This window comes from Mustelus asterias, chromosome 2, assembly GCF_964213995.1.
Source record: "Mustelus asterias chromosome 2, sMusAst1.hap1.1, whole genome shotgun sequence".
NCBI lineage: Eukaryota > Metazoa > Chordata > Chondrichthyes > Carcharhiniformes > Triakidae > Mustelus > Mustelus asterias.
Genome location: NC_135802.1, coordinates 72,955,521 through 72,972,474, shown reverse-complemented (window position 1 = coordinate 72,972,474; position 16,954 = coordinate 72,955,521). Strand labels below are relative to the sequence as shown.

The 16,954-nt window shown below is 40.5% G+C and overlaps 1 protein-coding gene across 3 annotated transcripts in view; it reads right to left on the bottom strand.

Annotated features, from left to right (window-relative positions):
* Positions 1 to 16,954, bottom strand: part of galnt1 (UDP-N-acetyl-alpha-D-galactosamine:polypeptide N-acetylgalactosaminyltransferase 1) — a 132,653-nt gene that overhangs the window by 79,760 nt on the left and 35,939 nt on the right. For all 3 annotated transcript variants that reach the window (XM_078237096.1, XM_078237080.1, XM_078237088.1), the window contains one exon: positions 9,530 to 9,735. In XM_078237096.1, the coding sequence (XP_078093222.1) occupies positions 9,530 to 9,668 (139 nt within the window). In that variant the 5' untranslated portion in view covers positions 9,669 to 9,735. The remainder of the gene's footprint in view (positions 1 to 9,529; positions 9,736 to 16,954) is intronic.

Sequence of the window (16,954 nt, the reverse complement as noted above, 5' to 3'; positions counted from 1 at the left end):
CATCCAAGAAACCAACTAATCTAAATCAGCTGCAGGGTTTAAAATCAATGTCTTAAAGACAATCAAAGGACACTTAACTGTATATACTTTTGCTTTTATTGGACTCTAATTCCCCTTAGTTCTGAGATGTGCTTGTGGGTGTTTTCATGACTGCATGAGAGCTGAATGCTTGACACCGTGTTTTTATTATTTTCTCAGGCTTAGTAATTAATAAATTTGCTCTTTGACTCAAGAAAACCTTATTTGCTTTGTTCTTTATTGCTCACAGCTTAAATAGGTAGATGCATTCTGATTTCAAAAGGCATATCCTCATGCAAATGAAGCTTAAACCTTTGTTGTGACCAACTGAGGAACTAATTCACCCCTTCTCACTTGTTCATAACGCACCTTATTTAAGGAAGAATACATGTGTGTTAGAAGTAGTTCAGAGGAGGTCCACTTAACTAATACCCAAGATTTGGGGAGGGGGGGGTGCAGTTGGGGGGAGTGGGCGGTGGGAATGATTATCTTAAGGTTGGGCAGGCTGGGCCTGTATGCATTAGAGTTCACAAAAATGAGGGGTAATCTTATTGAAACACAAGATCCTGAGGGGACTTCACAAGGTGAATGCTGAAAGGTTGTTTCTCATTTTAGGGAAGACTAGAATTAGGGGACACAATTTAAAAATAAGGCGTTTCCCATTCAAGACAGATGAGAATGAAGGTTATCTAGGATTGCAACTGGATCTTAATCAATTGGGCCAGTGAGCTGATGAATGGCAGATGGAGTTTAGTTTAGATAAATGCGAGGTGATGCATTTTGGTTAATCGAACCAGGGCAGGACTTACTCAGTTAATGGTAGGGAGTTGGGGAGTTATATAGAAGAGAGAGATCTAGGTTCATAGATCCTCGAAAGTGAAGTCACAGGTGGACAGGGTGGTGAAGAAGGCATTCGCATGCTTGGTTTCATTGGTCAGAACATTGAATACAGGAGTTGGGACATCTTGCTGAAGTTGTACAAAACATTAGTAAGGCCACACTTGGAATACTGTGTGCAGTTCTGGTCGTCCTATTATAGAAAGAATATTATTAAACTAGAAAGAGTGCAGAAAAGGTTTACTAGGATGCTACCGGGACTTGATGGTTTGAGTTATATGGGGAGGCTGGATATGTATATTGGCTGCCAGTCTGCTTTCATCATCTCATTTCACTTCCCTAATGTGCTTTTAAACCTCCCCACCGAGCCTTCTGTATTCCTGTTGGTTCTCAATTGTATTTCCTACCTGACACCTGTCATAAGTACACTTTTTCTTCCTTCCCTTAATTTCTGTCTCCTTTTTCAGCCAGGAAGCTCTGGATTTGTTTTTCCTACATTTCCTTTTTAAGTGAATATACCTTGACTGTGTCCAGGCCATTTCTGTTTTGAAGGTAGCCCAGCCTTTCGTTCCAGTTTAACTAGCCCAACTCCATTCATATGCCATTAAAGTTGGCTCTCCTCCAGTTAATTATTTTGACTCTGGATTGCCTATTTTCCTTTCTACCATCACCCTAAACCTTACAATACAATGATCATTATCTCCCAAATGTTTCCCCACTGACACTTGATCAACTTGGTCCATCTCATTTCCAAGAACCAGGTCTAACAGTGCATCCTTTCTTGTTGAACTGGGCATATACTGCAGTAGAAAATTTTCCTGAAGGCAATCTAGGAACATTTGACCCTCTTTGCTCTTTACACTACCACCACCCCAGTCTACATTTGGCTAAATGAAGTCCCCCTTTAAAACTATTCTATAACCTTTGTAGATTTGTTGTCCTTCATCTTTCTCACAAGTTAGCAGCCTATAGAATACACTGGGCAATGTAATTACACCGTTTTGTCCTTAGCTCTACTCAAATTGATTCTGCCTTTGAATCCACTGGTACATCCTCACCTCCAGCACTGCAATACTCTTCGCCCTTTCCCACTTTCCTATCTTTCCTGAACATCTTATACTGAGGAATACTTAACACCTAGTCTTGCCCTTTCTTGAACCAGTTCTCTGTTATCACCACAACATCATATCTCCATAATGTCAAAGGTTATCAGGGTAGGCAGAATGTTAGAGATTTGCAGAGGGGAGGAAGTTAGGCAAAGGAAGGGGCAATGCCACAGAAGGATTTGAAAACAGGAATAAGAAAGTTTTAAAATTGAGGCATTGCTGTACTGGAAGCCAATAGAAGTCAATGAGCACCGGATAACGAGTAAACATTAGAATATGGGTACACATTAGAATATGAGTAGCAGATTTTTGGATGTGTTCAAATGTAGAGGATGCAGGATGGCAGATTGGCCAGAAAAGCATTTGAGTAGCTCACCCAAAGGTAACAAAGATAATGGTTTCAGCTGAAGATGAGCTTAAGCAGAGGCAGAAATCAACAAGTTTGAAATCTATAGTCACCCTCCCATGACTTTCACATGTCGAAGTATAGTCTTCAGTTGACATGCCATTGGACTGTAGAGATAATGGGATATGGGCGTGTAGACTTAATCTGAACTCCAATGTAAATGCATACCTCTGTCTTTATTTTTATACATTTCATATATATTCCTACATCCATGTTTATAATTGAAACCACCTACAATGTTGTTGCACTGTATTTACACCCTTCACATGTGTTAGTGCTCAGTGTCTCGGTTAGAAGTTATAATTGAAGTTTGAAACCTTTACATAAGCGGTGTCTATTATAACTGTGGGCATAGGGTATTTATAATGGGATGTTGACAAAGTCCCTCTCAGAGGATTATTTTCAGTTGTAGATTATAATTGATTGTTTATTTAAGTCACAAGTTACATCAAGGTGACAATGTAAAACTCCAAATGATCTACAATTACAAAATTACATGAAGGATACTATGTCCAAATAAATATCCCAATGAATATCTGCAGGAGCATCAGCACACAATTCCATCATAATTTGATTATTGGAGGTCAAATTCTGCATGAGCAAGGAAACGTTGCAGTCTTGGGTTAAGCTTCCAAATTTTGTAAAACTCTACTGAACATTAACTTGAATTTAAAGAATCCACAACAATCCAATACCTAACCATTTCAGTAAAAAGACAATGGAATCTAAATATCACTGTCATTGGGCCTGATTTTACCATTTTCATTCTAAGCGCTGAATCTGGGCATAATGCAGATCCAACTTAGCAATCTGCTTTCAGGCGCCCCCATACGCACTCAGCCTGAAAAAAAAATCGCAAGTCTGAATCAGGCTGTGGGCGGGGCTTAGCACGGCTGAAACGATCTGAGCTCTGAACTGCGCATGTGCAGTTGGAAAAAAATTTGAAAACGCACGTCCGTGTCAGATCGCTCCCAGGCCGCAGAAAGCGGAGAAAGCGGCCCGGGAGCGAAAGGCGGGTGCAATGGCCCCCACAGATATCGCCCCAGCCCCACAACATAACTGTCACCTTTATCCACCCGCTACCCAGACCGATCACGACCCCCTGCCCCCTTCCCCCCACAATCGATTGCCCGCAGAGACCCCCCCCCCAGAGAACGATCTGGCCTCACTCAACCCCCCCCCCCCCCACAAAAAGGGAGGTAGAGAGAAAACAGGGAACTGTAGACCACTGAGCCTAATGTCAGTACTGGGGAAGTTGCTAGAGTCTATTATCAAAGATTTCATAACTCGGCATTCGGAAAGCAGTGGTATAATCAGACAAAATCAGCATGGATTTACAGAAGGGAAATCATGTGAGACGAATCTATTGAGGATGTAACTGGTAGAGTTGACCGAGGAGAACCTATGGACGTGGTTTATTTAGCCTTTCAGAAGGTTTCGAAAAGGTCTCACATAACAGACTACTATGTAAAGTTAAAGCACATGGAATTGCAGGTAATGTCTTGAAATGGATAGAAAGCTGGTCAGTAGATAGGAAGCAAAGAGTTGGCATAAATGGCAAATAGTGACTAGTGGGGTTCTGCAGCGATTTGTGCTAGGACTCTAACTGTTCACATTATATATGAGTGATTTAGAAGAGGGAACTGAATGTATCATCTGCATATTTGGAGATAATACAAAGTTGGGTGAGTTGTGAGGAGGATGCAGAGATGCTTCAGCATGATTTGGACAAGCTGACTGTGTGGGCATCTGCATGGCAGATGCACTATAATGTGGATAAATGTGAGGTTATCCACATTGGTAGCAATAATAGGAAGGCAGATTATTACTTGAATGGGTGTAAATTGAGAGGGGTGGATACTAAATGAGATCTTGGGGTCCTGGTGCATCAATCGCTGAAAGTAAGTGCGCAGGTATAGCAGGCAGTAAAGAAGGCAAATGGTATGTTGGCCTTCATAGTGAGAGGATTTGATTATAGGGATAGGGATGTTTTGCTGCAATTGTATAGGGCGTTGGTGAGGCCACACCTGGAGTGTTGCATGCAGTTCTGGTGTTCTTATCTGAGGAAGAATGTCCTTGCTATAGAGCGAGTACAGCGAAGGGTTTACCAAGCTGATTCCTGAGATGGCAGGTCTGTCATGAGGAGAGACCAAGCCAGTTAGAATTAGGGCGGCACGTTGGCACAGTGGCTAGCACTGCTGCCACACAGCGCCAGGAACCTGGATTTGATTCCTGGCTTGGGTCACTGTCTGTGTGGAGTTTGCACGGGTTTCCTCCGGCTGCTCCGGTTTCCTTCCACAGTCTGAAAGACGTGCTAGTTAGGTGCATTAACCTGAACAAAAAGGGACGGTCAATAGGGAATTAAAGGTGCTATATTTAAATGCCCGCAGTGTCCGGAACAAGATAGATGAGCTTGTGGCCCAGATTGTGACTGGCAGGTATGATGTGGTAGGCATCACAGAGACGTGGTTGCAGGGGGTTCAGGACTGGCAGTTAAACATCCAGGGATTCACAACCTATCGAAAAGACAGAGGGGTGGGTAGAGGGGGCGGGGTTGCCTTGTTAATTAGAAATGAAATTAAATCAATAGCACTAAACGACATAGGGTCAGACGATGTGGAGTCTGTGTGGGTAGAGTTGAGGAACCACAAAGGCAAAAAAACCATAATGGGAGTTATGTACAGGCCTCCTGACAGTGGTCAGGACCAGGGGCACAAAATGCACCACGAAATAGAAAGGGCATGTCAGAAAGGCAAGGTCACAGTGATCATGGGGGATTTCAATATGCAGGTGGACTGGGTAAATAATGTTGCCAGTGGACCCAAAGAAAGGGAATTCATTGAATGTTTACAGGATGGCTTTTTGGAACAGCTTGTGATGGAGCCCACGAGGGAACAGGCTATTCTGGACTTAGTGTTATGTAATGAGCCAGACGTGATAAAAGATCTTAAAGTAAGGGAACACTTAGGAAGCAGTGATCATAATATGGTAGAATTCAGTCTGCAATTTGAAAGAAGGAAGGCAGAATCAGATGTGAAGGTTCTACAGTTAAATAAAGGTAATTACAGGCGCATGAGGGAGGAACTGACAAAAATCGACTGGAAGCAGAGCCTAATGGGAAAGACAGTAGAACAGCAATGGCAGGAGTTTCTGGGAGTAATTGAGGACACAGTGCAGAGGTTCATCCCAAACAAAAGAAAGGTTATCAGAGGGGGGATTAGGCAGCCATGGCTGACAAAGGAAGTCAGGGAATGCATCAAGGCAAAAGAGAGAGCCTATAATGTGGCAAAGAGTAGTGGGAAGTCAGAAGATTGGGAAGGCTATAAAAACAAACAGCGGATAACAAAGAGAGAAATAAGGAAGGAGAGGATCAAATATGAAGGTAGGCTAGCCAGTAACATTAGGAATGATAGTAAAAGTTTCTTTAAATACATTAAAAACAAACGGGAGGCAAAAGTAGACATTGGGCCGCTCCAAAATGACGCTGGTAATCTAGTGATGGGAGACAAGGAAATAGCTGAGGAACTTAATAAGTACTTTGCGTCAGTCTTCACAGTAGAAGACATGAGTAATATCCCAACAATTCAGGAAAGTCAGGGGGCAGAGTTGAATATGGTTGCCATCACAAAGGAGAAAGTGCTAGAGAAACTAAAAGGTCTGAAAATTGATAAATCTCCGGGCCCAGATGGGCTACATCCTAGAGTTCTAAAGGAGATAGCTGAAGAAATAGTGGAGGCGTTAGTTATGATCTTTCAAAAGTCACTGGAGTCAGGGAAAGTCCCAGAGGATTGGAAAATCGCTGTTGTAACCCCACTGTTCAAGAAGGGAACAAGAAAAAAGATGGAAAATTATAGGCCAATTAGCCTAACCTCAGTTGTTGGCAAAATTCTAGAATCCATCGTTAAGGATGAGATTTCTAAATTCTTGGAAGTGCAGGGTCGGATTAAGACAAGTCAGCATGGATTTAGTAAGGGGAGGTCGTGCCTGACAAACCTGTTAGAGTTCTTTGAAGAGATAACAAATAGGTTAGACCAAGGAGAGCCAATGGATGTTATCTATCTTGACTTCCAAAAGGCCTTTGACAAGGTGCCTCACGGGAGACTGCTGAGTAAAATAAGGGCCCATGGTATTCGAGGCAAGGTACTAACATGGATTGACGATTGGCTGTCAGACAGAAGGCAGAGAGTTGGGATAAAAGGTTCTTTCTCAGAATGGCAACCGGTGACAAGTGGTGTCCCGCAGGGTTCAGTGTTGGGGCCACAGCTGTTCTCTTTATATATTAACGATCTAGATGATGGGACTGGGAGCATTCTGGCCAAGTTTGCCGATGATACAAAGATAGGTGGAGGGGCAGGTAGTATTGAGGAGGTGGGGAGGCTGCAGAAAGATTTAGACAGTTTAGGAGAGTGGTCCAAGAAGTGGCTGATGAAATTCAACATGGGCAAGTGCGAGGTCGTACACTTTGGAAAAAAGAATAGAGGCATGGACTATTTTCTAAACGGTGACAAAATTCATAATGCTAAAGGGCAAAGGGACTTGGGAGTCCTAGTCCAGGATTCTCTAAAGGTAAACTTGCAGGTTGAGTCCGTAATTAAGAAAGCAAATGTAATGTTGTCATTTATCTCAAGAGGCTTGGAATACAAAAGCAGGGATGTACTTCTGAGGCTTTATAAAGCACTGGTTAGGCCCCATTTGGAGTACTGTGAGCAATTTTGGGCCCCACACCTCAGGAAGGACATACTGGCACTGGAGCGGGTCCAGCGGAGATTCACACGGATGATCCCAGGAATGGTAGGCCTGACATACGATGAACGTCTGAGGATCGTGGGATTATATTCATTGGAGTTTAGGAGGTTGAGGGGAGATCTGATAGAAACTTACAAGATAATGAACGGCTTAGATAGGATGGACGTAGGGAAGTTGTTTCCATTAACAGGGGAGACTAGGACGCGGGGGCACAGCCTTAGAATAAAAGGGAGTCACTTTAGAACAGAGATGAGGAGAAATTTCTTCAGCCAGAGAGTGGTGGGTCTGTGGAATTCATTGCCACAGAGGGCTGTGGAGGCCGAGACGTTGAGCATCTTCAAGACAGAAATTGATAAATTCTTGATTTCTCGAGGAATTAAGGGCTATGGGGAGAGAGCGGGTAAATGGAGTTGAAATCAACCATGATTGAATGGTGGAGTGGACTCGATGGGCCGAATGGCCTTACTTCCGCTCCTATGTCTTATGGTCTTATGGTCTTATGAACAGGGGCTGGTGTGTGGCGACTAGGGGAATTTCAGAGTAACTTCATTGCAATGGAAGCCTTACTTGTGACTAATAAATAAACTTTAACTTTATATTCCCTGGAGTTTAGAAGAGTGAGAGGGGATCTCAGAGACTTATAAAATTCTAACAGGGTTAGGTTCAGAAAGAATGTTCCCAATGATGGGGGAGTCCACAACTAGGGGGTCATAGTTTGAGGATAAGGGGTAAATCTTTTAGAACTGAGATGAGGAGAAATTTCTTCACCCAGAGGGTAGTGAATGTGTGGAATTCACGACCACAGAATGTAGTTGAGGGCAAAACGTTGTCTGATTTCAAGAAGAAATTAGATATAGCGCTTGGGGATAAAGGGATCAAGGGATATGGGAGGAAGGTAGAATCAGGATATTGAATTCAACGATCAGCCATGATCAAAATGAATGGTGCAGCAGGCTTGAAGGGCCAAATGGCCTACTCCTGCTTCTAGTTTCTATATTTCTATCCCCAAATCCCTTAGCTCAGAGGCATTTGGTTAAATAAACTTAAACCGTGTTTCTGGAATGCACAGGGAAACATTAAACAAGACTAGTCCACAGATGAAGTTTTAACATGCTACGTTATTTTAGCTGAAATTATTTATTTACTCCTTTAAAAAAATGATTGAAGTCTGTGGTAAGTGCATACAGCCACAGATGATAAAATGTTTGAACACGACGGTTCCATCCTTTGTGAACATTGAAAGGTTAGCTATGTCTCACAATTAGGCTGAATATGTATGGTATCTAAAAGTGAAACCCTGAAGTTCCACCCATTTAACTGTTGAAATCAGAGTTCAGGCTCACATGAGGTTTCTATACCTTCTGTATTCAACTTTCTCAGAAGATTAAGGGAGGATGGAGAAACTATACATTGCAAATTGTCTATTGAAGAGACGTGGACCTGGTGGGTCTTTTCCCATATTAATCCCAGAGAACAGAAAACCATTTATCCTCTGTTCTTCCTGCATCTTCTCTATACAGAATTTTCTGACAACTTCTTTCCAATTGATTGGCACAGGAATCAAATCTATTTCAATAGGTCGATTTAATTATTCTGTTAACAGTGGATTTTCACTCGTATAAACATAATGCCACTTACTGACATTTATATAAGTCTCTCTACATCACTGTAAATACTACTTGCCTTGTTATTAAGGAAACTGAATAGTGATAAATGTCTCTCTTGACTTTGTTCTTCCAAAGGCAATTAACTGGAAGGGTGTAACTTCAACAGCATGCACCAACAAAAAATCAATTCAGCTGCCAAAGTTGAGCTTTGGTTCTTTGACAGAAAGAAATCTAACGTATTAGTTAAAAATCTGTAATCTTCACTAAAATTAGTTAAGATCCAATTCTATTTTAAGGTCAATAACATCATTGGGATCAAAATTGTATTTTTCATCAATAAATGATGAACCCAAATAATCTCACAAGGATTTAACTTTTTCTTCTCTACTTCAGGCATCTAGGATGTAGTATATGTATATGCTGTCAAATACATATTTAATCCCAATACGGGGAAACTAATACATTACATTTCCTAAGAGTTGAAAACAGGGAAAGAGCTTATGATAAACAAATGTAAATCTGATTGTATCTCTTTCCATTTATATAGCTTTCATAGATTGAGTCATATCAAAATAGATCATGTATTAAAACTGAAATAAGTAACTGCTACATCTAATGGACAAATTCTTGGCAGACATAATAAAAAATGTCTCAGATCGGTTCCTGGAGCAGTCAGTACTGGCATAGTCTAATATCGGGATCAGTTGTGTAATGTGATCCCACACTGTATCCTACTGTTAGGGATCAAATTCAATGAATATTCTATCACATTACCTTCTAAACTATTTAATATGTGGGATTTTTCTTACCTTCACGAGCAGGTAGACCTCGTTCTTTCTTTTCTTCACACTTGTTACATTCACTGAAGTAAAGCAGTAGGAACATATCCAGTAGTATCCAGACCAAAGAGGTGGCCAAAACCACCTTACAATATGCAAACCTTCTCATGGTACTGATTCAGATAGTGCAGAAGTAGAGTCGCTTCAGCAACCAGTTAATGCTGTCACTGCAACTGCTAGGAAGACAAAGACACCATGATAAGTCGGCAGTTTAATTGTAGAGGAATATAGTATAGCTCAAAATTAACTTAAACACTGTTTCTTTTCGAGAAGAAAAATCCTTTAAAGAAGCAGAATACTCTTTAAATTTCACAAAGACCATCTTTTCATTGGTGTTTCTAGCTGGATCAGGAAATATTTGCCGAGAGTTTAAGATTTATATTCAGCAGGAAGCTCAAATCTGCACTTTAAGAATCTACCAATTAGTATTCTAAACTGATGGCCACTTCCCACTCGCATTCCTTGTAAAAGTAAACTTTTCCAAAGTAAACTCACATTTATTATAAATTCTAGTTGTAAGTTACTAGCGTAACACAAAATAACAAACTGCTTGAATTTCAGTTAAAATTGCAAAAAATATTACGATTTGAGAACGTCAATTGGCTTTTGGTTTGCATATTGTCTTTAAGTTTCAGCTGAAACTTAATTTCAGTCCTGAAGCAGGATGGAAATTCCTTTTCACAGACGCTGATTGATGCATTGCATGTTTTCAATATTTACCTGTTTGGTTTCAAGTTTGCAGCATTGTGCTTTTTAATTACAACTTGATAGCTGAAAAGGCCAGAAATAGTGAATTGAGGTGGTTTTACTTTGATGGAATGGCAGAGACAACAGATGGCATAGTACTTCTGCCATCAACAGCACTCAATAAACCATCCAACCTCCACAGATCTGATTACATCAGATAGACAAATCTTCATGAGTTTCAACCTGGTCCTCATTCAAACCTTAAATCATGAGGCCAGAATACAGACTTTTTTAGTCATGTGAATCATAGCACAGTACCTAGATCTAAATTGAGAGCAAGAACAAAATATTGGCTCAGATCTTCTAGTCGTGGTTAGAAGTGTGTCCTTAGCTTATTTTTTTGCTGTTGTAGATGGGACTCTCAATCCCAGAACAAAAAATTGTTGCAGAAATCTATTCACAGCACTGGCAAGGAGTGGCAAAATCACACCCCCTCCTGGTGTCACCAGCTCATGCTGTTTGTTGACCTTTAAGGTCAACGTGCTTGCATTATTTTGGTGTTTTTATTTTAAAAGATCTTGATTTTTTTTAAACTATTTATAGGTGTTATGAATTGATGAGAATGGGGGTGAGGAGTGAGCATTGAAAAAGTTTATTTATTAGTCACAAGTAAGGCTTACATTAACACTGCAATGAAGTTACTGTGAAATTCCCCTAGTCGCCACTGTCCGGTGCCTGTTCGGGTCAATACACCTAATCAGCACATCTTTCAGAATGTGGGAGGAAACAAGAGCACCTGGAGGAAACCCATGCAGACAGGGGAGAATGTCACAGACAGTGACCCAAGCTGGGAATCGAACGCAGGTCCCCAGTGCTGTGAAGCAGCAGTGCTAACCGCTGTGCTACCGTGCCGCCGCCATTGTTTGGATGTCCTCAGGATTCAAACATGCAAAAGTGGCAAAGGTTTCAACAATTGCCACAGTAGCCATCAGATGATTCAGGCCAACAAGTTCAATTTCAAAGCCACTGTCTGACAATGCTTGTACAATATAATAGTTCGAGAACAGGCAGGACCAAAGTAACCAAGTTTTGGTTGAACTATTTATTTTACTGTAGCAATTTACTACAGGAATGTTATCAACCATAGAAGGACAGAGCAACAGTTTTAGGAATATAACTGACATGCCTGTAAGTGCACAGATGCTGCACACAACTTCTGGTCAGTTGACTCTTGCTATTTTTCTCTGCTACAAATCTAGCTTCTGCCACTTCTAGTATCATATGACTACATGACCCTGTATACCTAACTCACCTTCCATTACTTTAATCAAAAAAAATCCCAGACGTTCTCTTTAGTTATAAAGAAAAAACAATTAGCTTCATTCTAAGTAAACATTACAGGGTTAAAATGAGTAATTATTCTGCTTTCCAGCATCTGCTACATTCTCTGCAGATATCCAGACTGCTTGGAGAAAGAAAAACTGAACTTTAAACACTCTACAGATACAGGAACAACCTCACACTGCTGCCCATTTCTTCTGGAATCACTTGTTCCAGTATTTACAGATGCCAGTTGCAGCATCATATTCAGTAATTGTATTTTTACCAAAGAAAGCAGATTTAGGTGATTTCTTACAGCACTGTTCTTGATCGTCACAGCTGCTCATCAATGTATGTTATCAATTTTACAAGTGGCAATCAAGTTTTCACAACTCTGGCGTTTATCCTGTTGCACAGCCCACAAGTGAAAACTCTACTGTATCCTCACACATGCCTACTTGTGTTTGCAGATCACCAACCTTATTTACCACACTCTTTGTATTCATATACATGTACAAACACAATTTAGTCCTTATTGCATTTCTTCTTGCTCTGACCCCACCAAATACACTTTTATTTTTCACTCTAGTGCTATCTGGCTCTCCTAATTCTTTATACACTTTGTAATTCCTCTCTAATGTTATCTCCTGGCTCCCATCTCCTACCAAGTTAGTTTGATCTCTCTTAATACACTTAATTGTTAGACTTAACTTCACTTACTATGCCACATCAGTGAAAAAGCCATGGACAATTAATCTATCCAAGAGATTTAGCTTTGGCTATGGGCCAGAAATGGATTCTCAAAAGTGAGAGGTCTGCTAATACAAGTTGCTATTTCTTCCAGCTAAGAGTCAGCTTTTTTAATTCAATAAGCAATTTCTTTACTAACCTTTGCAGTAGTTTGTTTACAATACACGCAAGTTGCTTTTAACCTTTCCTGAGCTGATATCAGAAAACGTGCGAGCAAACTTGAACCAAAATTGGAGAGGGTGCAGAGGAGGTTTACCAGGATGTTGCCTGGTATGGAGGGGAGATCCTATGAGGAGAGGCTGAGGGATTTGGGATTGTTTTCGCTGGAAAGGCGGCGGCTAAGAGGGGATCTTATTGAAACATATAAGATGATTAGAGGTTTAGATAGGGTGGATAGTGATAGCCTTTTTCCTCTGATGGAGAAATCCAGCACGAGGGGGCATGGCTTTAAATTGAGGGGGGGTAGTTATAGAACCGATGTCAGGGGTAGGTTCTTTACCCAGAGGGTGGTGAGGGATTGGAATGCCCTGCCAGCATCAGTAGTAAATGCGCCTAGTTTGGGGGCGTTTAAGAGATCCGTAGATAGGTTCATGGACGAAAAGAAATTGGTTTAGGTTGGAGGGTCACAGTTTTTTTTTAACTGGTCGGTGCAACATCGTGGGCCGAAGGGCCTGTTCTGCGCTGTAATGTTCTATGTTCTATGTTCTAAAATAAGTGTTAGCAGAATTCCTTAGCTTGGCTGAAAGTTATTATTACACAATAATCTAATGCAAGAAACAAACTCCAAAACATCCTGATAGTGGAGATGTAAACCTAGTAGAGATTAAGGACCTAATCCTTCATCATAATAATCAATCAATGCGTGCAAATCTGATCATCTATTTAGATTTCCAACTCAAACCTTGTAAACCTTCAATTAAAAATTAAAAATGCTCTTATTTGATTCCAATTTGAATTCATTGCCAAAGTAAGCTGAAGTGTAAAGATTAATTGTGCTTGACTACTCAATTGGAATACATAACACTTAATAGGAGTTTAAGGGTACATGTCTATAATACTAAAAAAAGTCACCAACTGAAAGTTTAATTATCCTCAGCATATGCAAAAATACTTAATTTTTAAAAAAAAATGTAGGCACTGCTGTTTTCTGCGGTAGATAATCTGCATATGGCAAGGTCCCAAAAACAAAAAAAAATACATAAATGATCAGATAATTTGTTTTTGATAGTGTTAGGAGAGAAAATTTATAGTTGTGTAGTTTGGACACCGAAATATACACATATGAAAAATATACTTAGCTGGGTTTTTGGGTCCACTTGAGTGTCTTAATTTATTTTTCTGAAAGATTGTAGATATTTTTAAACACATGCTTGAGATGTGAACTGTCCTATCAAAGCTGTCTTAGTTGCCCTGAGTTGGAAATCTAAATAGATGATCAGATTTGCACGCACTGATTATTATGATGAAGGATTAGGTCCTTAATCTCTACTAGGTTCACATCTCCACTATTAGGTCCTTCCTCTTGAATTGCTGGACACAGGAAGCGACCCAGATGTATCAAGCTAAGATACAACTATAACAGTGACTACTGGTATGACATATTGGCCAGATCTGGTAAGCTGGTAGGTTTCCTGCTCTGAAGGTCATAACTGAATCAGTTGTGACAATCAGACAGCTTCATGGTTACTCTTTACTGATACCAGCCTTTATTCCTTTAAGAATTTGAATTCTGTTTATAAATTGCCACGCTAAGATTTTAACTGTAATTTTCCAGAGTGTTAGTCCAGGTTACTGGATTATTGGTCTTCTAATACTACAGTACTGTACAAAGGTTAGACAGTTCTTAAAATTATAATTGCAGCAATACTGGATTTTCTGCACTGAAAAGATCTTGTGTGATAATGAAAGTACCACGTTATGTGCAGGATTTTAATAATCAGCACTACAAAACCATTTGGAAGAAGTTTCTTCCAGTGATTATGGTACACATTAGTACAAATGACATCTGCAATATAAAGGCCTAAAAGCAGAATTTAGGGAGTTAGGAAGTTGAAAAATAGGACCTCAAAAGGTAGCTATAATCATCTTGCCAAGGCCAGTCTTCCGTCACCAACACCCTTTCTTTTAAACATGCACAAGTTCCAACTGCTACAGCTACAGTGTGCAGGTCAAGGCCTGGTGTCATTCGATTGCTGGCCTGAGTGGAGCCACCTGGTTTTAAACCCCTCTGCTGGTTGTTCCCTATTGGGTGGGCCTCAACGTACTCAAAACTGGCAACCTCACGTAAGAGTTTCATTCATCTAGAGCTGAAATGCAGCTGCCTAGCTCATTTCATGCAAGACCTTTATAGCTGGCAGAAGATGAAAACTTCATCCCTTCAATATGGTTGGAATGAAATCCAGATCAGAGATGTAAAAACAATATTCTAACCCTCTGTACAAGCCAAAGGATCACATTTTACTTTATACAACACATACAACAATCTCGACAGGTTTTTAAAAGCTTACTAACACATGTTGGCCATCATCGAAGTGTCCCAAAACAAGTGGGTTATGAAATATTGAAGTAAAAAAACAAGTTATCACTTATCATATATTGTTGGATGTTGCTGAAAAGGGGACATGTTGCTGAAGCTTTCCATCGTGCACTCATCAGGACAAACACAAGAGTGCCAAATTTTTAACAATCAGAAAAGGCGATAATTCAGGAGAAAATGTGTGCTGATTAGTTAGTAAGGTGACTCCAATCCAATTGGTCAAGGCAGAGTCTAGATAAAGCAATGAGGAACTAGAGGCTCTCTACGTTTCTGGGTAATTCAAAAAAGATATAAGGTGTGAACATATGACAGAGAATGAGCCCCTGATTGTGTCACTTTTACAGGCATAAATAAATCACGTTAAGGGCTCTAGTGATTAGCTTAAATTGGTTGTTAGCATAGCTATTAGCATACTCAAGTCTGTCAGCAAGTACTGCTCAATCATGGAATGAAATTATAACAGTAGATATTTTTTTGTTCTTGATTTAGCAAGCATGGGCTGATTGAGTAGTCTGAACTTTGCCTCTTAAAACAGCCAGAGGAACACTTAGCTAGACTCAATCAGCTACAGGTCGGGATGTAGGGCCTACATAGTTGGCATCAGACTATTTCAAAATTTCACAGCTGACACGGCAGGGATGCAGATGTTGATCACAGGGCTCCCTGAAATTACCATGCCAAGGGTGAGTTTCAGGCCTGCCAAGGTTAGAAGGTAGTCATGATGTGGAGATGCCGGCATTGGACTGGGGTGAACACAGTTTTAAGAGTTTTAACAACACCAGGTTAAAGTCCAACAGGTTTATTTGGTAGCAAATACCATTAGCTTTCGGAGCGCTGCTCCTTCGTCAGATGGAGTGGAAATCTGCTCTCAAACAGGGCACAGAGATACAAAATCAAGTTACAGAATACTGATTAGAATGCGAATCCCTACAACCAACCAGATCTTAAAGATACAGGCGCGGGCAGGATAAGAGGATGCTCCTTGTTGGTAAAGATTTGGTGGTGTTCCCCTGGCCAGTGGCACCATTTCATTTTTTTGGGGGGCGGGGCAGGGCAAGGGGAGGTCTCTGAGCACGGAGATCGGGGTGCCCTTTCAGCAGGGCTAGCTGGTGGGTTCCCTGAAATGAACTCATTAGCATCTTTCAGGTACCAACGGCAAACTCTCCAGTTTTTCAGCCGGCAGAGGAACTTGGCCTGAAAACGGAAGAATTGTGCCCACAGTTCTTCAAATTTCAGTAGAGAATTTAGTGCCAAATGTTCAGTCACCTGCAGTTGAGAGATTGGATTTTTTCAGGCTCTTGCCTGAAACTTTCCAAATGCCAGAGCAGCACTGCCAATATGATCTGATATCCAGTTCAGTATTTGCTTCAGGTTGAGCACCTTTGAGTCATTGTGACTGTCTTTCAGGGTGACCAACCCTTGGAGGACAAAACTTAAGGAACACTCTGTCATGGGGAATCTACAAACCGGGAGGTTGTGAGGTGCTGGCAAACATCCTCACAGCGATCATGAAATATTGATGAGTTAGCGGAAGTATATATAATAGGTAGAATTCACTAATCAGGATAATGTACTTCAGAATTGAATAAACGTTTACCTTTGTTGAACAGGCCAACATACACGGGGACATCTCCATCAAGTGGAACTTTTTCCAAACCTTTTAATACAAATATCCTGGCACAGGCTATTACAAAAGGCCACAGATACCACAGCACACAAGTATATATGGAAAAAAAAATTTAAGCTCTGTCTGTTCCATGTGCTAAGTCACTTATTTTTTAAAGAAAGGAAATATTAAAAAGGGTCAACTTTGGCTGCAATAAGAGCATACTGATGTGTTTTATTTTAAATAAGTACTCATCACACACTGGCTCTAGATGGTACAGAAGACCATTTCAAATCTTTATCAATAATCAACCTAATTGGAATATTGTAATCATTCTTGCAAGATTCAGCTTTCACTGATCTGAAAAAAAGAATGGCTTTAACCTTGTGATGACCTCATCATAAGCTGACTATGCAGTAAAATTTTAAACTTGAAAATCCTTTATAAAATGTAAATTATGAAAATACGCCATAATAGGTCTTGCCACTCCAAGATA